The 24238-nt window shown below is 38.4% G+C and overlaps 2 protein-coding genes across 2 annotated transcripts in view; one reads left to right on the forward strand and one right to left on the reverse strand.

The window, feature by feature from the left end:
* Nucleotides 1–24238, reverse strand: part of LOC129639495 (collagen alpha-1(I) chain-like) — a 102447-nt gene that overhangs the window by 2060 nt on the left and 76149 nt on the right. The gene's annotated exons all lie outside the window — the stretch shown is intronic.
* On the forward strand, nucleotides 7545–22442 carry LOC129640275 (dedicator of cytokinesis protein 11-like). Its single transcript, XM_055565489.1, has 5 exons — nucleotides 7545–7664; nucleotides 19294–19418; nucleotides 19878–20075; nucleotides 20527–20627; nucleotides 22159–22442. Exons 3-5 carry the CDS (start codon nucleotides 20031–20033, stop codon nucleotides 22298–22300), a joined length of 288 nt encoding a protein of 95 aa, XP_055421464.1. The 5' UTR covers nucleotides 7545–7664; nucleotides 19294–19418; nucleotides 19878–20030; the 3' UTR covers nucleotides 22301–22442.

A 24238-nucleotide genomic window follows, 5' to 3' on the forward strand; every position in this document is an offset into this window, starting at 1 on the left:
TTTTATTCTGGTAGGGCAATCATTACCAATAAACTCTATTACAACAAAGGTATAGCTTTCTCCCAGTAAATGAAATCTGTACTAATGTATAAGAAGAGAAGAAGAATCCATACTAATGTACACACACACACACACGCACACGCACACACACATATGGATAATCATTTTTAAAAGTCATCTTTAAAGAAGACACTTTTGAATATAATTTTCTCCACCCTTGGTGGTATTCACTTTGAAAAGATCCCTAAGGCCTGTACCTGTCCCTACTCCTCTTCTCAGAACCCTACATATAATTGTCATTACTCTGGTGGAGTGAATAGGAAGCCATAGGACTGATAAAGTAGAAACTCTAAATTTGTGCTTTTGAGGACAAAAGCAATGCTTTAAGAGAAAGTAATGATCTCTTTAAACTCTTCAGAGTGTTCTGTGATTCATAAACTCTTATTTGCATAATTGGAAATGTCTAGAGTATGGTTTTCACATTAAAGCATATGGCAGTTGGGAGATGGAAGAGTGACTAAGGTCATGAGCTCTGTAGCCCAACTGCCTGAGTGTCAGTCCTATCTATACCACCTACCAACTTCACAACTTTGGCCAAACGACATAACTGCTGTGTTCATTGGTTTTCCATTGGGAAAATGAATTATAATAGTACTTAATTCATACTGTTGTTATAAAGTTTAAAACATGTAAAGTGCCCAGGCCACTGCTTGGCGCATAGTATGATATCAATTTTTCGTTACTATTGTAACTAAAATTAAACAATAAAGGTGAATATGGATTACCTTCATGGCAATCGAATTGACAGCAGAGGAGGTGGGGTCTCAAGCCATGTAGTCTGGCTCCAGAATTTGTGCTTTTATGTGTTAGGAATATACTGCCATCAAACTCACTGCCTTTGAAGCCTGAGATAGACTATTGTTTTAAAGAATTAATGTAAAACTCTTTAGGCATGCCCACATGCCAAGAACCAAGAACCAAATGCCGAGATCTCTGACAAGGGCTAAAAGTTCTATGTTATGTCCAAGATGGGCTGCTTAGGCTTAGAGCACACCAATAATATTGATAAATATGTCTTTTTTGTTTATTTTGATATTGAGCAACTGCTTTTCTCTCAGAAGTCAAAGACTTGACCAACAGAATCCATACTGTTCTTACGGCCACAGCTCAAATGAAGGAGCATGTGAAGGACCCCGAAATGCTAATTGATCTCCAGTATAGCTTAGCCAAGTCCTACAAAAGTATCTCAGATCTCAGAAAAACCTGGCTTGATAGCATGGCCAAGATTCATATAAAACATGGAGATTTTTCAGAGGTGACTACTTATGACTTTGTTTGAAACACAAGCCCTCCCAAACCCCTGGAGCACAATCTCACGGTTCCTTCCTTGTCTCCTTTTTCAGGCAGCAATGTGTTATGTCCACATAGCAGCTTTGGTTGCAGAGTTTGTTCATCAAAAAAGTGAGATATTTCTATTCTTAGGGATGGGGAGAACTTCAGTTAGCCCAAGGAGTTGTATCTTTGTAGCTTGCAGCTCTGAATGGGATATGATTGAGCTCTGAAAAATAAGCTCACCTTTCATCTCACTCACTGTTGAACAGAAGTTGTTCTAAAAGAAAACTGGATTGTTCATTTGCCTTCTGCTTTCATTAAGAGTACAAGAATAAGTTAAATAGTACAGGGCCAGGCGTGATGCTCAATGTTTGTTTTCCAAGACTGTCTCCCTGGAAGACTGCCACAGATTAAATTCTTCTCAGGGCTTATGGGAAGCTCTGGATAACATACATCACTTATTTTCCCCTGTCTGCCCCAACTTTACCAACAACTGTCCAGGAATTATATCTCTATAGTCATTTTCATATAACAGTATCTTGGTATTAACAGGGAGTTGAGAGGACTTCCCTGTACTCCCAGCTCATGTTCTATCCCTGGTCAGGGAATCAGATCCTGCATGCCGCAACTAAAGGTCTCACCTGCTACAACTAAGACCCAGTGCAGGCAAAGAAAGAAAGAAATAGATTTTTTTAAATGCTAAAAAGACAAAAAAGGGAGTTCACACATCAGGTAGATGGCCCTATAATATGTCATTTGTTTGTATACCCATCTCAAGAACAATTTGGCATCCATACATGGATGAAGTGCCTTTGTGGGAGCTGTGGGATCCAGCCCCACATACCAAGGGACCTGGGAGGAATTTTACCCACCCATGTATCAGGTAATGGGCAGACAGACCTGTGTTCTGTCTGTGGACCTTGCAGTGGCCTATGAGCTGGCTCCAGCCCCTGTCAACTGCAGTCTAGGATCCCCTGGAGAGCACTTGTTTTGGATAATCACCCACAGACAAGAAAGCCTTGGGGGAAGTCCAGAAGTCCAGTGGAGAAGTTCCAGCATGCTATTGGAGCAACAATTATACAAGTTTGAATGCACTGAAGAGGGTAAGAGGAATAGTTTGATTTATTCATGTCACCTTTTCCACAGGGTGGCACAGCTCAGTGCCAAGAGAGACTTTCTCACCCTTGATTTCTAATGCAGGGAAAAGTGAGAGTGTATGATGAGGTACTGTGTTTCCCAGCAGCACAGGATGCTCCCAAAGAGGCCCATTTCTCTCTTGCTCTATCCAGAGTAGTGAGTTGTGAGCTGAATGAGAGGCAGGAAGAGGCTGAGGGAGCAGCACATAGCATTCTGAGAGGGCATTACATGCAAGCAGACCCTACTAACCACATCATGGACTCCATGAAAAAGCCTGCCAACATATCCCTAGAGACATTTAGCGGGCACCCCCTGTGCTCCATGTGCCTCAACCACACTCTCCTGCATCCTGTAGGTGGATCTATGTGCTTGCTGCTGAAGGCAGTGAGAGCCAGCTCTGGCAGATGGATACTGAGCATGTGCAGAAAGCCAGCCAGAGTTTGTGGGCCAGGGAGAGACCACAAGTAGCACCACCCTTAGGAAATCAAATGGGAGGCTGTTAGCACCTGCCCTGATATGTTACATGATGGAGAAAAGACATATGTGCTCATGAATTCTGTCATATGTGGGAGCCAGAATCACAGAGCAGGTGTATCCATACAAGGTCTGTGAAAGCCTCAGAATCCCTAGCAGAACAGATGGAAAGTATTTCTCACCCAAAATCAGTAAAATTGGTTGAAGGTGGCTGCTATTTCAAATGTGAAGATAGCAATGCAAAATTTCACAGAACATGAAAAATGAAGGAACTATGACACTACCATAGGATCACAATAATTTTGTGCTATGAAAGACATGGAGATCTGCAATTTAGCCAATAAAGAATTCAAAATAGCTTTTCTAAGGAAGTTCAATGAGCTACAATAAAACAGAAATTTTAGTAAAATCAGGAAAATTATATGCAGACAAAATGAAGAGTAAACAGAGATGGAAATCTCAAAAAAAGAACCAAACATTTTCTGGTGCTTATGAATACAATGAATGAAGTGAAAACGGAAATAGAGTGTATTAAACACAGAATGGATCAAGCAGAAGAAATAGTCTGAATTAAATTTTGGTCAAAGGGTACACGTTTCTGTTTACAAGATGAATATGTTCTGGATATCTAATGTATGTAGTGATCGTAGTGAACAAAATTGTGTTATATACTTGAAAGTTACTCAGAAAGTAGATCTTAAATATTTTGAAATTATCGAGTCAGAGGAGAAAGAAGAAAAATGAAAAAGAGTGAAGAAAGCCTATATGATCTATGGGATGCTATCAGCAGAAACCTTAAACACTAATAGAAGGTAGAATGATATTTTTCAAGTTCTGAAAGAAAAAAATAACTGCCAACCAAGAATACTCCATCCAGCTCATCTGTCCTGGAAATGGACAGATGAGCACTTTCCCAGGCAAACACAAGTTGAGGGAGTCCATCACCACTAGACCTGTCTTCCAAGAAATGCTGAGAAAAGTTCTTCAACTTGAAATGAAAGGATGCTAATTAGTATTATGGAAACATGAAATGGAGCCACATGAATGGATGAAGAAGACAAGGCACATGTAGTCAATGGAAAGAAGGGAATCCTACCATTTGTGACAACACAGCTGGACCTTGAGGATATCATGCTAAGTGAAAGAAGTTCAAGAAAGACAAATACTGTATGATCTCACTGCTATGTGGACTCTTCAAAAGCCAAACTTGTAGCTGCAGAAAGTAGAATGGCGGTAGCCAGAGGGATGGCAAAAACAGGGTGATTTTGGTCAAAGGGTACACATTTCTACTTACAAGATGAATATGTTCTGGATATCTAATGTATATAGTGATTATGTGAAGAAGATTGTGTCATATACGTGAAAGTTGCTAGGAAAGTAGATCTTAAATATTTTCACTCTGTCCGAAATGGTAATTATGTGTGGTGATGAACTCTAATGTGGTGATCATTTTGCAATATATACATGTATCCAATCAACACATACACCTTAAACTTACACAGTATCAATTATGTCTCAATAGAGCTGGGGCTGGTTGCAGGGGTGGGAGGGGGCCACAAATGGAATCATGGTCTTAAAGGGCTCGGGATTCGGCCAGTGTAAAATCAGGAATCTGCCTGAAAGCTTCTCTTTCCAAAATTAGTATTGGTGCCTACTGTAACAACTACTTAAATAGTAAACAGTTGAGTTAGGAGAATAGATACACATACATGTACGGCCGAGCCCTTTGCTGTCCACCTCAAACTGTCATAGCATTGTTATTCAGCTCTACTCCCATAGAAAATAAAAGTTTTTTAAAAAATTGATTGACATTGGGCACTTCAAAGAAACCTCCCACTGTCTATCATAATTGCCAAATTATTAGGTTGGCCAAAAGCTTCATTTGAGTTTTTTGTAATATCATATGGAAAAGCCTGAAAGAACTTTTTGGCCAACCCAGTATTTCCTTGAAGGCAGTCACATGAGTAACGTTACTGCAAAATGAAACCATCTTGTGGGAGTCACATTACTGTGGTTTTGACTTCGAGAAAACTACCTTGTTTTATTTTTTAATTCCAGAATTTCTACAGTTAGCTATATTTTTTCCCAAAGAAAATGGCATGACTAAAATGATTCATTTTACTTGTATTTATTTATTTTTACTTGTATTTAAATTTAACACTTTCTGTTTGGGACTATATTTCTTTTCAACAATCATATGTTGGAAATTGATATCCTCTAGTATTTTCTTTTGAGTTCATATGTGGTTTTAAAATGGAGAAGTAGATTAATTATCAAAAGCAGGCCTCGTTTGAGGTTTTTTTTTTTTTTTTTCCTACATCACTGGTATGCCTTTGAAATTGCCATAGAAACAAATATTGAAATTGCACACCTACAGTTACAAATATACTAACAAATATGAGACCCCTAAACACAGTACCTAATAAAGTTTTAGGTGTGTCTTTCAGATATATCAGGTTAATATTATGTCATCGTTTCAGTTATTAGAAATTTGAAATGAGTTTTATGTCTACTACGTATAAACCTATACGTGTTAGATACGGAAAATAGTTAAATATAATAAAATATTTCCTCAGAATTTTTTCACAAGTGCAAAGACCTTACAACTAAGCAAAAGTCAAGAATTATTTATCTCCATTTTCAGTACTTAGGCTTTAAGAATTATAACTATAGGATTGGACAAAAGAGCAACTAAAATATATAAGTATTTCTGTGAGAGTTTTTGGACATTGGCTTGAGGCAGGCAGCCTGAACACCAAACAATGTTATGTATTTCAATAAGTGAAACAGTGCTTTTAAACTAATCATTTCAATATTTATTTCACAGCACTTTCAAGGTTTTTTTGTTGTTGTTGTTTGTTTGTTTATTTTAGAATTTCTCCTTCGTAGAAATCAAAGAGCCCTTCTCTGGGTAGGAAAAAATGATATTTTGCATTTTAACAAAAGGTAATGTTAAATTTAGGAGAAGTTTACATATTTATTTATAGGTGCAATCGAATTTTAAGCCTGGAAAATTCTACTGACTTAAACTAGAAAATCTTATTCTGAAATGGTGGCATTAGTAAAATCCTTAGAGTTTCCTTCCCTTAGCCTCAATCATTCTAGTGATCCAAAACACCTGATTTTGCTAATTTTAGTTTCCTTTACCTTAGGCTTTTTAGTTCCTCTTCATTTTCTGCCATAAGGGTGGTGTCATCTGCATATCTGAGGTTATTGATATTTCTCCCGGCAATCTTGATTCCAGCTTGTGCTTTCTTCCAGTCCAGCGTTTCTCATGATGCACTCTGCATATAAGTTAAATAAGCAGGGTGACAGTATACAGCCTTGATGTACTCCTTTTCCTATTTGGAACCAGTCTGCTGTTCCATGTCCAGTTCTAACTGTTGCTTCCTGACCTGCATACAGATTTCTCAAGAGGCAGGTCAGGAGGTCTGGTATGCCCATCTCTTTCAGAATTGTCCACAGTTGATTGTGATCCACACAATCAAAGGCTTTGGCATAGTCAATAAAGCAAAGATAGATGTTTTTTCTGGAACTCTCTTGCTTTTTCCATGATCCAGCGGATGTTGGCAATTTGATCTCTGGTTCCTCTGTCTTTTCTAAAACCAGCTTGAACATCAGGAAGTTCACGGTTTACGTATTGCTGAAGCCTGGCTTGGAGAATTTTGAGCATGACTTTACTAGCATGTGAGATGAGTGCAATTGTGCGGTAGTTTGAGCGTTCTTTGGCATTGCCTTTCTTTGGGATTGGAATGAAAACTGACCTTTTCCAGTCCTGTGGCCACTGCTGAGTTTTCCAAATTTGCTGGCATATTGAATGCAGCACTTTCACAGCATCATCTTTCAGGATTTGAAAGAGCTCAACTGGAATTCCATCACCTCCACTAGCTTTGTTCGTAGTGATGCTTTCTAAGGCCCACTTGACTTCACATTCCAGGATGTCTGGCTCTAGGTCAGTGATCACACCAAAGGATTATCTGGGTCATGAAGATTTTTTTGTACAGTTCTTCTGTGTATTCTTGCCACCTCTTCTTAATATCTTCTGTTTCTGTTAGGTCCATACCATTTCTGTCCTTTATCGAGCCCATCTTTGCATGAAATGTTCCCTTGGTATCTCTAATTTTCTTGAAGTGTTTTCTAGTCTTGCCCATTCTGTTGTTTTCCTCTATTTCTTTGCATTGCTCACTGAGGAAGGCTTTCTTATCTCTTCTTGCTATTCTTTGGAACTCTGCATTCAGATGCTTATATCTTTCCTTTTCTCCTTTGCTTTTCGCTTCTCTTCTTTTCACAGCTATTTGTAAGGCCTCCCCAGACAGCCATTTTGCTGTAAGTAAAATGGTAAGTATACCAGTGATGAAAAATGGAGTGTAAAAACCTTCAGGCCAATGATGTGCTCATATGACTGTGAGTTTGAAAGTTCTCATTTATTTCAGCTACAATATATTCATGTGGCTTTTAGAACTATGATTTAAAATCTATTTCAAATACATTATTTCTGATCACTTAGTAGATGTTCTCTAAATGCTGCAGTTGCTCATAATGCTTATAAACTATTCTATGTTTAACTTTATAATATTCTTTTTTTGAAAGAGGATGGAAAGGAGTACATCTATCAAGGTCCAAAGCTCACCGGCCTCTCAGAGATTTCGCTGAGACTTGTTAAACTTTATGGTGAGAAATTTGGTACAGAGAATGTCAAAATAATTCAGGATTTAGACAAGGTAACATGCGCTGCATTTTGAAATCATTATTTATTAGTTCGACATGTGGCACATTGCTTCTGACTTTTTCCTTTTTTAACTGGTGGAGCAGAAGCATGGGAAATAATGTCTTTCCAGATCCTAAAAGAAAGGACAAGGGCTTTGGAATTGGAGAGAAGGATTCAGATCTCCATTCTCTGCCACTTACTAGCTGTGTGACCATGGGGAATATACTTAACCTCTCTGGGCCTCATTTTTCTTGTTAGTAAAATGAACTTAATAATAGTGCCTTTCTCATAGAGCTGTTGCATGAATTCAGTTCAGTTCAGTCGTGTCCTACTCTTTGCGACCTCATGGACTGCACCATGCCAGGCCTCCCTGTTCCTCACCGACTCCCGGAGCTTGCTCAAACTCAGGTCCATTGAGTCGGTGACGCCATCCAACCATCTCATCCTTTGTCATCCCCTTCTCCTCCTGCCTTCAATCTTTCCCAGCCTCAGGGCCTTTTCCAATGAGTCAGTCCTTCGCATCAGGTGGCCAAAGTATTGGAGTTTCAGCTTCAGCATCAGTCCTTCCAATGAATATTCAGGGTTGATTTCCTTTAGGATGGACCGGTTGGATCTCCTTGCAGTCCAAGGGACTCTCAAGAATCTTCTCCAGCACCACAGTTCAAAAGCATCAGCTTTCTTTACAGTCCAACTCTCACATCCATACATGACTACTGGAAAAACCGTAGCTTTGACTAGATGGACCTTTGTCAGCAAAGTACTGTCTCTGCTTTTTCCTATGCTGTCTAGGTTGGTTATAGCTTTTCTTCCAGTGAGCAAGCATCTTTTAATTTCATGGCTGCAGTCACCATCTGCAGTGATTTTGGAGCCCAAGAAAATAAAGCCTGTCACTGTTTCCATTGTTTTCCCTTCAATTTGCCATGAAGTAGTGGGACGGGATGTCGTGATCTTCATTTTGTGAATATTGAGTTTTAAGCCAACTTTTTCACTCTCTTTCACTTTCTTCAAGAGTTCTTTAGTTCCTCTTCACTGTCTGTCATAAGGGTGGTGTCATCTGCATATCTGAGGTTATTGATATTTCTCCTGGCAATCTTCATTCCAGCTTGTGCTTCATCCAGTCTGACATTTTGTATGATGTATGCTGCATATAAGTCAAATAAGCAGGGTGACAATATACATCCTTGATAGTTGTAGGGATTAAATTATTCAATGTATGGAAAGTGATTAGAGTTCCTGATATATAAGAAGGCATTTGATAACAACATATAAACTAGCATGCACAATAGAAGTTAGCCATTATTGTTAATGCTGTTGTGCCTCATGATTGTCAATTTCATACTTTATGATTAAAATCATCTTAGGTGGGACTTCTCTGGTGGTCCAGTGGGCAGGAGTTTGCCTGCCAGTGAAGGAGACACAGGTTTGATCCCTAGTCCAGGAGGATTCCACATGTTGTGGGGAACCTAAACCTGTGCGCCACAGCTACTGTGCCTGCGCTCTGATCCCGGCACCACAACTAGAGAGTGCTCACAGCTCACCACAACTAGAGAAAGCCCACACACCGCAGCAAGGAGGATCAAATGCAGCCAAACATAAAAATAAATAAATGCGATTTTTAAAAGAAAAATCATCTTATGACACACATTTCACTCTTAAGATAGCCTTAGTTCAGTAGCTATATTTGCAGTGATGTAGGTTTAGGAGAGACGCCTTGATCTAAAGATGATCCATCCCTAGACCCTGCCAAGGCAAGGATGAGAAAGGTTCCAGCAAGAGAGGCTGTTTCTTAGAAACGCATAGTTCCTTATAGACAGAATTGCAGAATGACTGATTGTCCTTAGTCACCATGGGCATGTTCAGGATGAGAGCTGATTTTTAAGGTAGGAAAGCCCTTTAACACAGTGCAAGATCTGAAGGCCCCAGAAATACGTACCGAGTGACTGGGATGTGCATGGTGCTCTGCAAAACACTTGATGGCTAACAGGCAGCATTGCCAGAGTGAAAGGCCCTTGGCGATGGTAAAGACACTTCATTTTCTACTGTGAAAATGATCTCTTCACTTTGTAAATTTAGCTATATCTTATTGAGATGATTTTATCTTGAACATATGCCTTAGACGTTTAAAAATAGGTATGCTTGCAGGTCCAAAATTCATTAATATTTGGCAAAACCTCTCTGCTTCTTATCAGTTTCAGTCTTGTGTTGTTTTAATGAAATAAGACCACAGAAAATTTTCTCTTTTATAGCCAGCAAGTTTTAGGCTTGCTACCACACTAGTGATTCTGTAAATGGAAAGTTATTATAAAGCCAGGCTTGCAGAAAAACATGCAGTTTTCTACTTTATGCTGCCTCTGAAAACCTGGCCAACAGGCACTAATGACAAAGCACCATCAGGCAGCTGGACTCCTGAGCCTCTTTGTAAACACAATATTTTACTCACTCTTCATAGGCAACAGATAAAAGAAGCAGTTGCTACTTTTTTTTTTTTTTTTGATCTTATGGAATAAATTTACTTTATTTTATTTTATTTTTTTTTTTTAGTGGAATGCCACATTGCATTTTTTTTCTTTTTTTTTTAACTTTACATAATTGTATTAGTTTTGCCAAATATCAAAATGAATCCACCACAGGTATACATGTGTTCACCATCCTGAACCCTCCTCCCTCCTCCCTCCCCATACCATCCCTCTGGGTCGTCCCAGTGCACCAGCCCCAAGCATCCAGTATCGTGCATAGAACCTGGACTGGCAACTCGTTTCATACATGATATTTTACATGTTTCAATGCCATTCTCCCAAATCTTCCCACCCTCTCCCTCTCCCACAGAGTCCATAAGACTGTTCTATACATCAGTGTCTGTTTTGCTGTCTTGTACACAGGGTTATTGTTACCATCTTTCTAAATTCCATATATATGCGTTAGTATACTGTATTGGTGTTTTTCTTTCTGGCTTACTTCACTCTGTATAATAGGCTCCAGTTTCATCCACCTCATTAGAACTGATTAAAATATGTTCTTTTTAATGGCTGAGTAATACTCCATTGTGTATATGTACCACTGCTTTCTTATCCATTCATCTGCTGATGGACATCTAGGTTGCTTCCATGTCCTGGCTATTATAAACAGTGCTGCGATGAACATTGGGGTACACGTGTCTCTTTCCCTTCTGGTTTCCTCAGTGTGTATGCCCAGCAGTGGGATTGCTGGATCATAAGGCAGTTCTATTTCCAGTTTTTTAAGGAATCTCCACACTGTTCTCCATAGTGGCTGTACTAGTTTGCATTCCCACCAACAGTGGAAGAGGGTTCCCTTTTCTCCACACCCTCTCCAGCATTTATTACTTGTAGACTTTTGGATTGCAGCCATTCTGACTGGTGTGAAATGGTACCTCATAGTGGTTTTGATTTGCATTTCTCTGATAATGAGTGATGTTGAGCATCTTTTCATGTGTTTGTTAGCCATCTGTATGTCTCCTTTGGAGAAATGTCTATTTAGTTCTTTGGCCCATTTTTTGATTGAGTCATTTATTTTTCTGGAGTTGAGCTGTAGGAGTTGCTTGTATATTCTCGAGATTAGTTGTTTGTCAGTTGCTTCATTTGCTATTATTGTCTCCCATTCTGAAGGCTGTCTTTTCACCTTGCTAATAGTTTCCTTTAATGTGCAGAAGCTTTTAAGGTTAATTAGGTCCCATTTGTTTATTTTTGCTTTTATTTCCAATATTCTGGGAGGTGGGTCATAGAGGATCCTGCTGTGATGTATGTCAGAGAGTGTTTTGCCTATGTTCTCCTCTAGGAGTTTTATAGTTTCTGGTCTTACGTTGAGATCTTTAATCCATTTTGAGTTTATTTTTGTGTATGGTGTTAGAAAGTGTTCTAGTTTCATTCTTTTACAAGTGGTTGACCAGAGTTCCCAGCACCACTTGTTAAAGAGATTGTCTTTAATCCATTGTATATTCTTGCCTCCTTTGTCAAAGATAAGGTGTCCATATGTGCGTGGATTTATCTCTGGGCTTTCTATTTTGTTCCATTGATCTATGTTTCTGTCTTTGTGCCAGTACCATACTGTTTTGATAACTCTGGCTTTGTAGTAGAGCCTGAAGTCAGGTAGGTTGATTCCTCCAGTTCCATTCTTCTTTCTCAAGATCACTTTGGCTATTCGAGGTTTTTTGTATTTCCATACAAATTGTGAAATTATTTGTTCTAGCTCTGTGAAGAATGCTGTTGGTAGCTTGATAGGGATTGCATTGAATCTATAAATTGCTTTGTGTAGTATACTCATTTTCACTATATTGATTCTTCCAATCCATGAACATGGTATATTTCTCCATCTGTTAGTGTCCTCTTTGATTTCTTTCACCAGTGTTTTATAGTTTTCTATATATAGGTCTTTAGTTTCTTTAGGTAGATATATTCCTAAGAATTTTATTCTTTCCGTTGCAATGGTGAATGGAATTGTTTCCTTAATTTCTCTTTCTGTTTTCTCGTTATTAGTGTATAGGAATGCAAGGGATTTCTGGGTGTTGATTTTATATCCTGCAACTTTACTATAGTCATTGATTAGTTCTAGTAATTTTCTGGTGGAGTCTTTAGGGTTTTCTATGTAGAGGATCATGTCATCTGCAAATAGTGAGAGCTTTACTTCTTCTTTTCCAATTTGGATTCCTTTTATTTCTTTTTCTGCTCTGATTGCTGTGGCCAAAACGTCCAAAACTATGTTGAATAGTAATGGTGAAAGTGGGCACCCTTGTCTCGTTCCTGACTTTAGAGGAAATGCTTTCAGTTTTTCACCATTGAGGATAATGTTTGCTGTGGGTTTGTCATATATAGCTTTTATTATGTTGAGGTATGTTCCTTCTATTCCTGCTCTCTGGAGAGTTTTTATCATAAATGGATGTTGAATTTTGTCAAAGGCTTTCTCTGCATCTATTGAGATAATCATATGGTTTTTATTTTTCAATTTGTTAATGTGGTGTATTACATCGATTGATTTGCGGATATTGAAGAATCCTTGCATCCCTGGGATAAAGCCCACTTGGTCATGGTGTATGATCTTTTTAATGTGTTGTTGGATTCTGATTGCTAGAATTTTGTTAAGGATTTTTGCATCTATGTTCATCAGTGATATTGGCCTGTAGTTTTCTTTTTTTGTGGGATCTTTGTCAGGTTTTGGTATTAGGGTGATGGTGGCCTCATAGAATGAGTTTGGAAGTTTACCGTCCTCTGCAATTTTCTGGAAGAGTTTGAGCAGGATAGGTGTTAGCTCTTCTCTAAATTTTTGGTAGAATTCAGCTGTGAAGCCATATGGTCCTGGGCTTTTGTTTGCTGGAAGATTTTTGATTACAGTTTCAATTTCCGTGCTTGTGATGGGTCTGTTAAGATTTTCTATTTCTTCCTGGTCGAGTTTTGGAAAGTTGTAATTTTATTGGCATATAATTGTTGATAGCAGTCTCTTATGATCCTTTGTATTTCTGTGTTGTCTGTTGTGATCTCTCCATTTTCATTTCTAATTTTATTGATTTGATTTTTCTCCCTTTGTTTCTTGGTTAGTCTGGCTAATGGTTTGTCAATTTTATTCATCCTTTCAAAAACCAGCTTTTGGTTTTGTTGATTTTTGCTATGATCTCTTTTGTTTCTTTTGCATTTATTTCTGCTCTAAGTTTTAATATTTCTTTCCTTCTACTAACCCTGGGGTTCTTCATTTCTACCTTTTCTAGTTGCTTTAGGTGTAGAGTTAGGTTATTTATTTGACTTTTTTCTTGAGGTGTGCCTGTATTGCTATGAACTTTCCCCTTAGGACTGCTTTTACTGTGTCCCACAGGTTTTGGGTTGTTGTGTTTTCATTTTCATTCGTTTCTATGCAAAAGCTTTTCAGACAAGCAAAAGCTGAGAGAATTCTGCACCACCAAACCAGCTCTCCAACGAATACTGAAGGATATTCTCTAGACAGGAAATACAAAAACGGTGTATAAATTCGAACCCAAAACAATAAAGTAAATGGCAATGGGATCATACTTATCAGTAATTACCTTAAACTTAAATGCGTTGAATGCCCCAACCAAAAGACAAAGACTGGCTGAATGGATACAAAAACAAGACCCCTACGTATGTTGTCTACAAGAGACCCACCTCAAAACAGGGGACACATACAGACTGAAAGTGAAGGGCTGGAAAAAGATTTTCCATGCAAATAGGGACCAAAAGAAAGCAGGAGTAGCAATACTCATATCAGATAAAATAGACTTTAAAACAAAGGCTGTGAAAAGAGACAAAGAAGGTCACTACATAATGATCAAAGGATCAATCCAAGAAGAAGATATAACAATTATAAATATATATGCACCCAACACGGGAGCACCGCAGTATGTAAGACAAATGCTAACAAGTATGAAAGGAGAAATTAACAATAACACAATAATAGTGGGAGACTTTAATACCACACTCACACCTATGGATAGATCAACTAAACAGAAAATTAACAAGGAAACACAAACTTTAAATGATACAATAGACCAGTTAGACCTAATTGATATCTATAGGACAGTTCATCCCAAAACAATGAATTTCACCTTTTTCTCAAGTGCACATGGAACCTTCTCCAGGATAGATCACATCCTGGGCCATAAAGCTAGCCTTGGTAAATTCAAAAAAATTGAAATCATTCCAAGCATCTTTTCTGACCACAATGCATTAAGATTAGATCTCAATTACAAGAGAAAAACTATTAAAAATTCCAACATATGGAGGCTGAACAACACGCTGCTGAATAACCAAGAAATCACAGAAGAAATCAAAAAAGAAATCAAAATTTGCATAGAAACGAATGGAAATGAAAACACAACAACCCAAAACCTGTGGGACATGGTAAAAGCAGTTGCTACTTTTAAAATCCTTCTTCTTTCTTAATGTGTGAAGTTGAAAATTTAAAACACTCTTTTACTTGCCAAAGAACAAAATCTGCTTGAGGGCACAAACAATTTACAGAACAGTGGGCAATATTTTCCAGTATTTTAAATGTATGTTTTGTTGGACCCAATAATTTTGCATGTAAGATTTTCTCTTGTAGATGTACACAAAGATGTATGTTTAAGATTTTTATTGCTATAAAGTTTATATAACAAAACCTGGAAACAATCTGTGTCCATACGGTTAAGGAAATGGTACTACCCTCACAATGGATAGAGCTAAACTAGTTTAAAAATTTATAAGTATTGATACGAACCAACCAAGATATATTCTTGAGAGAAAAAGGTGAGAAGCAGACATTATGTGCAGGATGATTACATTTGTGAAAACTGATATTTTCAGACACTCACTTGTGTATGCTTAGGAAATTTCTGGAATGATACAAAGTTGTTTTTTAATTTACTTATTTTAATTGGAGGATAATTACTTTACAATATTGTGGGTTTTTTTTTTTTACTATACATCAGTATGAATCAGCCATAGATTGAATGATACAAAAGTATTAATAGTTATCCCTAAGGAGATAGACTAGAACCTTACAGACAAGAAAAACATTTATTTTTCAAGTGGACCCTCATGTACTGCTTGAATGTTTTACCATATACTTTATTTTTATAAGGTTAAAATCAGTCTTGACCTCTTTTTTATTCTTTTTTATGTTTTGTCTTAGCCAGATAATTAAGTTCAACTATTTCCTTAGGTTTCGCTGGAGAAATCTAGATATTTAATTGGAAAGCAAAAAAGGATTTTTGAATATAGGCTTTTTGGAGAAGTTGTAAAAGCTACTAAGAAAATTTCTATCCCTCGTCACAGGATTGAATACAGTGTTTGCTATGGGTTTCCCACAGTGGCCCTTGGTCAGATTGTAGTCATTTCCTTCTATTCCTAGTTTGTTGAGTGTTTTCATTATGAAAAGGTGTTAATTTTGTCAAATGCACTTTCTGCATTGATTGAGATGATTGTGTTTTTTTCCTTCATTCTGTTAATGCAGTGTATTGCTTCTTTTGTTGCAGAGCACGGGCTGTAGAGTACATGGGTTCGGTAGTTCTGGTACAGGGGCTTTTTTAGTTGTTGTGCCCTGGCTTAGTGTCCTGCAGTGAGATCTTAGTTCCCCTCCCGGGGATTGAACCCACATCCCCTGCAATGGATGGAGGATTCTTAACAACTGGACCACCAGGAAAGTCCTGTAGACTAATAATATTTTAATGTAAAGTCTCTTAAATCATGTAGCAATCAAAAAACAGAAATATGTTGCTATTGTTATGATAATACTAGATTTTAGAATTACCCATGTATTTACCTTTACCAAGACCTTCATACAGGTTTGAATTACTGTCTGATATTCTTTCATTGTGACCAGCAGGACTCCCTTTGGTGTTTCATATGGGGCAAGCCTAGTGGTGTAAAAGCTGGCTTAAAACTCAACATTTAAAAAATGAAAGTCATGGCATCCCATCGCACTGCTTCATGGCCAGTTGATGGGGAAACGATGGAAACAGTGACAGGCTTTATTTTCTTGGGTTCCAAAATCACTGCAGATGGTGACTGCAGCCATGAAATTAAAAGATGCTTGCTCACTGGAAGAAAAGCTATGACCAACCTAAACAGCATATTAAAAAGCAGAGACAGTACTTTTCTGACAAAGGTCCATCTAGTCAAAGCTATGGTTTTTCCAGTAGTCATGTATGGATGTGAGAGTTGGACTATAAAGAAAGCTGAGTGTGGAACAGTTGATGCTTTTGAACTGTGGTGCTGGAGAAGACTCTTGAGAGTCCTTTGGACTGCAAGGAGATCCAACCAGTCCATCCTAAAGGAAATCAACCCTGAATATTCACTGGAAGGACTGATGCTAATGCTGAAACTCCAATACTTTGGCCACCTGATGCGAAGAACTGACTCATTGGAAAAGGCCCTGAGGCTGGGAAAGATTGAAGGCAGGAGGAGAAGGGGATGACAAAGGATGAGATGGTTGGATGGCGTCACTGACTCAATGGACATGAGTTTGAGCAAGCTCCGGAAGTTGGTGAGGAACAGGGAAGCCTGGCATGCTGCAGCCCATGGGGTCGCAAGGAGTAGGACATGACTTAGTAACTGAGTGAACTGAGTGGTAATGAACTCTTCAGCTTTTCTTTATCTAGGAACGTCTTAGTTTCTCCCTCACTATTAAGGACAGTTTTGCAAGATATAGAATTCTTGATTAATAGATATGTTTTTTCTTTAAAGTCCACTGCCTTCTGACCATCAGTTTCTGATGAGAAATCTGACCATCATACTCAGGATCCCTTGTATGTGACAAGTCTTTTTCTCTTGCTTATTGCAAAATTCTCTCTTTGCTATAGTAAAGTAATTAGCCTTCAATTAAAAAAATAGTTTTTAATAAAAGGAAAAAAATCTCTCTTTGGCTTTGACTTTTGACATTTGATTTTAATATGTCTCAGCGTGGATCTGTTTGAGTTACCCTGCTTGGAGTTTGTTGAGTTTTGTGTCTTTCATAAGATTTGAGTTTTCACCCATTATTTCTTCAGATAGTCTCCCTGCCCCTTTCTCTTTTCTCCTTCAAAGACTCCCCATAGTGTGCATTTTCACCTGCTGGATGATATTCCTCATGTTCCGTAGCCTCTGTCCCTCTTCAATTTTCTCCTTTGTGTTCCTCTGATCCATCATTGACATTGTCTTATCCTCAAATTGGCTACACCTGCTGAAATGTGTCTTTGAATCCCTCTGGTGATGTTTCATTTCAGTTGTATTTCTCAGCTCTGAAACAAAAGGTTTTGGTTTCCTTTTAGATTTTCTAGCTCTTTATTGATATCCGTATTTTGTTGATACATAATTTCCTTGACTTTTCCCACAACTTCCTTTAGTTCTTTGATCATGAATATTGTTGTTTTAATGTCTTTTTCTAGGAGATTTGCTATCACTTTTTTTCAGTGATAATGTCTATTGGTTTATTTTTCTGTTTTGAATGGGCCATACTTTCCTATTTCTTTGTATGCCTTGCAATTTTTTTGTTGTTGAAAACTGGACATTTGAATTTAATATTGTGATCTCTCTGGAAATCAGATTCTGTCCCTGTCCCAGAGTTTCCTGGGTTTTGTTGTTGTTTTTAATTGTTGTAAGCTGTGTCTGTCCCAAGAATCAGCCTGACGTGTAAATATGGGATCTTCTCAAGTCTTTTCTGCGGAGAAGGCAATGGCATCCCACTCCAGTACTCTTGCCTGGAAAATCCCATGGACGGAGGAGCCTGGTAGGCTGCAGTCCATGGGGTCACTAAGAGTTGGACACGACTGAGCGACTTCATTTTCACTTTTCACTTTCATGCATTGGAGAAGGAAATGGCAACCCACTCCAGTACTTTTGCCTGGAGAATCCCAGGGACGGGGGAGCCTGATGGGCTGCCGTCTAGCTGCCATCTATGGGGTCGCACAGAGTCGGACACGACTGAAGTGACTTAACAGCAGCAGCAGCAGCAGCAGCAGCAAGTCTTTTCTGAGCCTGTGCCTTCCCCTGAGCATGCGCAGTGGCTTTCTAGTCACGCTCATTTATGCAGTTACCTTTGAACCGTCTAGTATTGGATGTCCAGCTCCTAAGAGTGGATGGAGACGAAAATGAAGAGGAGAGGAAAGGTGCTGGTCTGTTAAATCCCCTGAAAGTCACTTTAGCCAGAGGGGGAGGGCATTGCAACAAAGGGAAGAGATGGTATAAAAATGGCCACAGCCTCTTTGACTGTCCCCCGTGATCAGAAGCAGCAATCAGCAGTCATAGCACAGATTCACAATATTTGAAAGACAGGGTCTTTGTTCATCCTGGCTCCTACAAGCTGTTCTAGGAATATGCACACAGCTATCTGCCATAGTACTTGAGGGATGAGGTATGGGTTGCTGCCATTGTGCCCAGAGTTAAAATTGAACAAAATCAAATTTAAGGTAATTTTCTGTCCAAGTCTTCCCCTGGAAGTTGCAAGTCTTCAACAGACTCCAGAGTTCCAAAATTGCTCCATCAGTTAGGTAATGATGGTGTAACTATTGTCTCTATAAGAAGATAGATGTCTGGTGCTCTGCCATCTTCTGAGAATCCTCTCTCTAATAGGTATTTTTGGAGGTGGAATTCAAATGTGCAGTTAGCCATTTAATATATGGGGAACACATGTACAACCGTGGTGGATTCAAGTCAATGTATGGCCAAACCAGTACAGTATTGTAAAGTAATTAACCTCGAATTAAAATCAAATAAATTTATATTAAAAAAATTTTAAATCAAAATGAATAAAAATTTAAAAAAAGAAATTGAATGTAACATAAAAGCAAATAAAAATAAAAATTAAAAAAACAGCAAGTGATAAAGCAATGCTCAGCATGATCTTGGTTTGTAAATAAATATATATGCATAGAAAAAAGATTACAAGGAAATATATGAGAATGTAAATGATGGTCATTGCTGAGTGGTAGCATTGCAATTTTTTCTGTCTACATTTCTGTAATCTCCAAATAGGCTTCTGTAACTTCTTAATAATCAGGAGACAATCCTTGAAGAAAGAGCAAAGACCTCTTCCAAGTGTGTATTCATCTCACAGTGTATTATTCAATGACACTGTTCCTCAGTTGATCTCAGAGGTGTTAGTAGCTTACCTGTACCCTGTTTTCCCTACTGTTGAATAAAACACAAAACTTTCTTACTTTCCAGGTAAATGTCAAAGAGCTTGATCCCAAATAGTCTCATATCCAAGTCACTTATGTGAAGCCCTACTTTGATGATGAAGAACTCACAGAAAGAAAAACTGAGTTTGAAAGAAACCATAATATCAACAGGTTTGTTTTTGAGGCTCCTTATACATTGTCAGGCAAAAAGCAAGGCTGTATAGAGGAACAGTGCAAACGCCATACAATCTTGACTAGTAAGTAGGACTTGGCATAACTTCTTTGTTTGACATGATCTTTTTTGATACATACAAGCAGCAGCTGGTCAGCAGGAAAATGTAATTGAAATTTTAATTGTTTATTGTTCTGCTGTTCAGTCGCTCACTTACACAAACATGCTATGTTATAAACCATTACTTTCCCATATGTAAGCATGTAATTCATGCTTAGTCTGAGTCGTCTCACAGAGAATTTCTCCTTCAGTCCTGAAGTAATAAGGCACCTATTTGGTCTCTAAGGGATTTTCCAGAGAAAACATGGGGAGAATTAAGCACAATAGATTTTCTTTTTTATTTTGGCTATTTGATTTACTATCTTAAAAACTCATCTGTCAATCTTAATCTTTAATAGCTTCAAATAGCTTCAAACTCGGTTCCATATGTGAAGAAGAGGATTTCTATAAACTATGAACAGCAGATTCATTTAAAGACAATTGATGTTGCCACTGATGAAATAAAAGATAAAACTGCAGAGCTGCAAAAGCTTTGCTCTTCTGACGTGCACATGATTCAGCTCCTACTTAAATTGCAGGGCTGTGTTTCAGTGCAGGTATGTTGGTTGCTAACCATGTAGTAAACGTTTCTTGTTCCTCTCACTTTCATAAGGGCACAGAACAAGCTAGTAATTGTAAGATAGTAATTGTAATTGTCTTATACTCTGACTGGGTGCAAAAACTTCAACGTTTTTTATTAATTTAATAAAGACATTATGTTCAGTTTCTATAAATTTTTTGTTATGTCAGAGACCTTTAACATAAATCCCTCTGACTAGAGCCAAGTCCTATATTTAGATAGCAGAAAGTGTTAATGACCTTGTTAGAGTATAATTTTGGCAGATGATTTGCTTAAGTTAATCTTTTTCAAATAAATTTATAATAAGATAGTAAGTATGTTTCTCAGGTGTGGATCTTTAATATGGTATTCTTTTTAAAAAGAGAAATGCAAAAATTACTTTCTAATTACATTCTGAAAACTCTCATTTTTCTCCTTTTATAATTTAGGTAAATGCAGGTCCATTGGCATATGCAAGGGCTGTCTTAAATGACAGTCAAGCTAGCAAGTATCCGCCCAAAAAAGTAAATGAGTTGAAAGACATGTTTAGGTAAGTGCTTTGTAGTTTTCAGATCAGACCACTATTTTTTTTTCCCTCCATTGTCTTCTTAAGTGAAACCAAAATATTCACCAAATTATGTCCCTCTAAAAAATTATCGATTCCCTTTTATAACGTTTAAGTTACCTTCTAATGGTATTTTAGGTAGTGAGGAAATGTGTGGTCTCTTTCTTGCTGCAGAACTGTAACAATCTCCTAGTGACCCAAGGCATTAAATATGGCAACCACTTCATTGCTCTGGATATTGTGACACAAACAGAAGCCTACATTCGTTGCATGATTTCCTCCTTTGCCTGACTGACCTCATGTCACAGCTTTTCCAGATCATTTAGGGTAGGAAGGGTTGGATAGGCTTACTTCTATCCTGTATCCTTAGTTCCACTTGGATTCTGCCCGTCTAGGGCATACGATATCATCTCTGGACTGAGAGTCCCTCTAAGCCTAGGCATGTTTGAATGGTCACGCAGTAGAAAAAATCTGTTTTGTGTATAAAAGAGTTTACATTCAGAATAAGAGGGAGAGACGAGTAAAGCAGACTGAGTAGAAAGAGAACTTCCACTCATTTGCTCCCAACTTACTTCATTTATTTTTCCTATCTCTGTATTATCAGCTATTTCAGGTTACAGAGCAACCAGTAGTCATTCATTCAATATTTATTAATGCCTGCTGCTGCTGCTGCTAAGTCGCTTCAGTCGTGTCCGACTCTGTGCGACCCCATAGACGGAAGCCCACCAGGCTCCCCCGTCCCTGGGATTCTCCAGGCAAGAACACTGGAGTGGGTTGGCATTTCCTTCTCCAGTGCATGAAAGTGAAAAGTGAAAGTGAAGTCACTCAGCCGTGTTTGACTCTTAGTGACCCCATGGACTTCAGCCCACCAGGCTCCTCAATCCATGGGATTTTCCAGGCAAGAGCACTGGAGTGGGGTGCCATTGCCTTCTCCATATTAATGCCTGGCATGTACAAAAAGATTCTACTAGTTGCTATCATAGGGATACAGAACAAATGGTCAGTGAGGTACTTTGTCCCCTAAGTTTTGCATTCTAATTATGCATATTAAACATACATATATGAAATAATGGAAAGATATTCTTATGATAAGTCATCAACTCCCTGTCGCCACTCTTACCAACCCAGGGCAGATACTTCATGCCTATAATACCCAGCACTGTACTGGGTACATAGCCCCAAATTAGCTATTTTTGAATAAATGGCATTATCTACAGATATAAATTACTGTGAGCACAAGCATAGCTGATACCATATCAAGTAAATGACTGAGCAGGTAGGCTTCCTGAAGGGTATATATTTTGAGCTAGGTTTTGAAAGAGATAAGAAACCAGAAGCAAAGATGGAAAAGAAAAGATATTTCAGATTAGGAGATGGCATTAGCAAAACCACAGTAAGAAAATATGGGATTCTAATCTTCCTTCTAGGCAAACCATGGTTAAAGTAAATATTAAATGGTCAGTGAGACTTTTGCATAATAAGTAACAAAAACTTTATCTTTGATCTTCATCTACAGGAAGTTCATCCAAGCATGCAGCATTGCACTGGAACTAAATGAGTGGTTAATGAAAGAGGATCAGATTGAATACCATGAAGAAGAGCTCACGTCAAATTTCAGAGACATGGAGAAAGAATTGTCTAACATTATTCATGAATAGGCAAGTATTAGAGTGATTGAGAAGGAAAACATGATCTGGGGTCCCTAAAGTGTTACTTAGCAAACCAATTAATTTGAAATGGTGTTACATTGAAATCAAGTCTGTTATTTTAAAATTTGTTTGTATATTCTTTAACCATTAAATGATGTAATGAAAATAAGAGTTTTTAAAATTTATTTTTTAATTGAAAGATAATTGCCTTACAGAATTTTGTTCTTTTCTGTCAAACATCGACATGAACCAACCATGCTGCTGCTGCTAAGTTGCTTCACTCGTGTCCGACTCTATGCGACCCCATAGACGGCAGCCCAGAGGATCCCCCGTCCCCGGGATTCTCCAGGCAAGAATGCAGGAGTGGGTTGCCATTTCCTTCTCCAATGCATGAAAGTGAAAAGTGAAAGTGAAGTTGCTCAGTCGTGTCTGACTCTTAGCGACCCCATGGACTGCTGCCTACCAGGCTCCCCCGTCCATGGGATTTTCCAGGCAAGAATACAGGAGTGGGTTGCCATTGCCTTCTCCGGAATCAACCATAGCTATACATATATTCCTCCCTCTTGAACCTCCCTCCCATCTCCCTCCCCATTCTGCCCCTCTAGGTTGATACAGAGCGCCTGTTTGAGTTTCCTGAGAGATACAGCAAATTTCCTTGGCTATCTATTTTACATGTGGTAATGTAAGTTTCCATGTTACTCTCTCCATACATCTCCCCTCTCCTCCCCTCTCCCCATGTCCATAAGTCTTTTCTTTATGTCTGTTTCTCCATTGCTGTCTTGCAAATAAATTCTTCAGTACCAACTTTTAGATTCGGTATATATGCATCAGTATATGATATTTAACTTTCTCTTTCTGACTGACTTCACTCTGTATAATAGGCTCTAGGTTCATCCACCACATCAGAACTGACTCAAATATGTTCCTTTGTATGGCTGTGTATATGTATGACAACTTCTTTATCCATTCATCTGTTGATGGACATCCAGGTTGCTTCCATGTTCTAGATATTGTAAACAGTGCTGCAATGAACAATGGGATACATATGTCTTTTTCAATTTTGGTTTCCTCAGGGTATATGCCTAAGAGTGGGATTGCTGGGTCATATGGTGGTTTTATTCCTAGGTTTTTAAGGAACCTCCATACCATCTTCCATAGTGGCTGTATCAATTTACATTGCCACCAACAGTGCAAGAGCGTTCCCTTTTCTCTACACCCTCTCCAGCATTTATTGTTTGTAGACTTTTTGACAGTGGCCATTCTGACTGGAGTGAGATGATACTGCATTGTAGTTTTGATTTGCATTTCTCTAATAATGAGTGATGTTGAGCTCATTTTCATGTGTTTGTTAGCCATCTGTATGTCTTCTTTGGAGAAATGTCAGTTTAGGTCTTTTTGCCACCTTTTGATTGGGTTGTTTGATTTTCCTGGTATTGACTTGTATGAGCTACTTGCATATTTTGGAAATTAATCCTTTGTCAGTTGTTTCATTTGCTATTGTTTCCTCCCATTCTGAGGGTTGTCTTTTCACCTTGCTTATAGTTTCCTTTGCTGTGATAAAGCTATTAAGTTTAATCAGGTCCCACTTGTTTACGTTTCTTGTTATTTCTATTGCTCTAAGAATTGATGCTTTTGAACTGTAGTGTCGGAGAAGACTCTTGAGAGTCCCTTGGACTGCAAGGAGATCCAACCAGTCCATTCTGAAGGAGATCAGCCCTAGGATTTCTTTGGAAGGAATGATGCTAAAGCTGAAACTCCAGTACTTTGGCCACCTCATGCGAAGAGTTGACTCATTGGAAAAGACTCTGATGCTGGGAGGGATTGGGGGCAGGAGGAGAAGGGGATGACAGAGGATGAGGTGGCTGGATCGCACCACTGACTCAATGGACGTGAGTCTGAGTGAACTCCGGGAGTTGGTGATGGACAGGGAGGCCTGGTGTGCTGCGA

This window comes from Bubalus kerabau, chromosome X (assembly GCF_029407905.1).
Source record: "Bubalus kerabau isolate K-KA32 ecotype Philippines breed swamp buffalo chromosome X, PCC_UOA_SB_1v2, whole genome shotgun sequence".
NCBI lineage: Eukaryota > Metazoa > Chordata > Mammalia > Artiodactyla > Bovidae > Bubalus > Bubalus kerabau.

Bases quoted from the DNA above. Each gene is read 5' to 3' on its own strand.
- LOC129640275 (XM_055565489.1), top strand. From the start codon at position 20,031: ATGATTCAGCTCCTACTTAAATTGCAGGGCTGTGTTTCAGTGCAG. The intron at 20,076-20,526 runs GTATGTTGGTTG...TTTATAATTTAG, and splicing joins AGGGCTGTGTTTCAGTGCAG to GTAAATGCAGGTCCATTGGC. The intron at 20,628-22,158 runs GTAAGTGCTTTG...CTTCATCTACAG, and splicing joins GAGTTGAAAGACATGTTTAG to GAAGTTCATCCAAGCATGCA.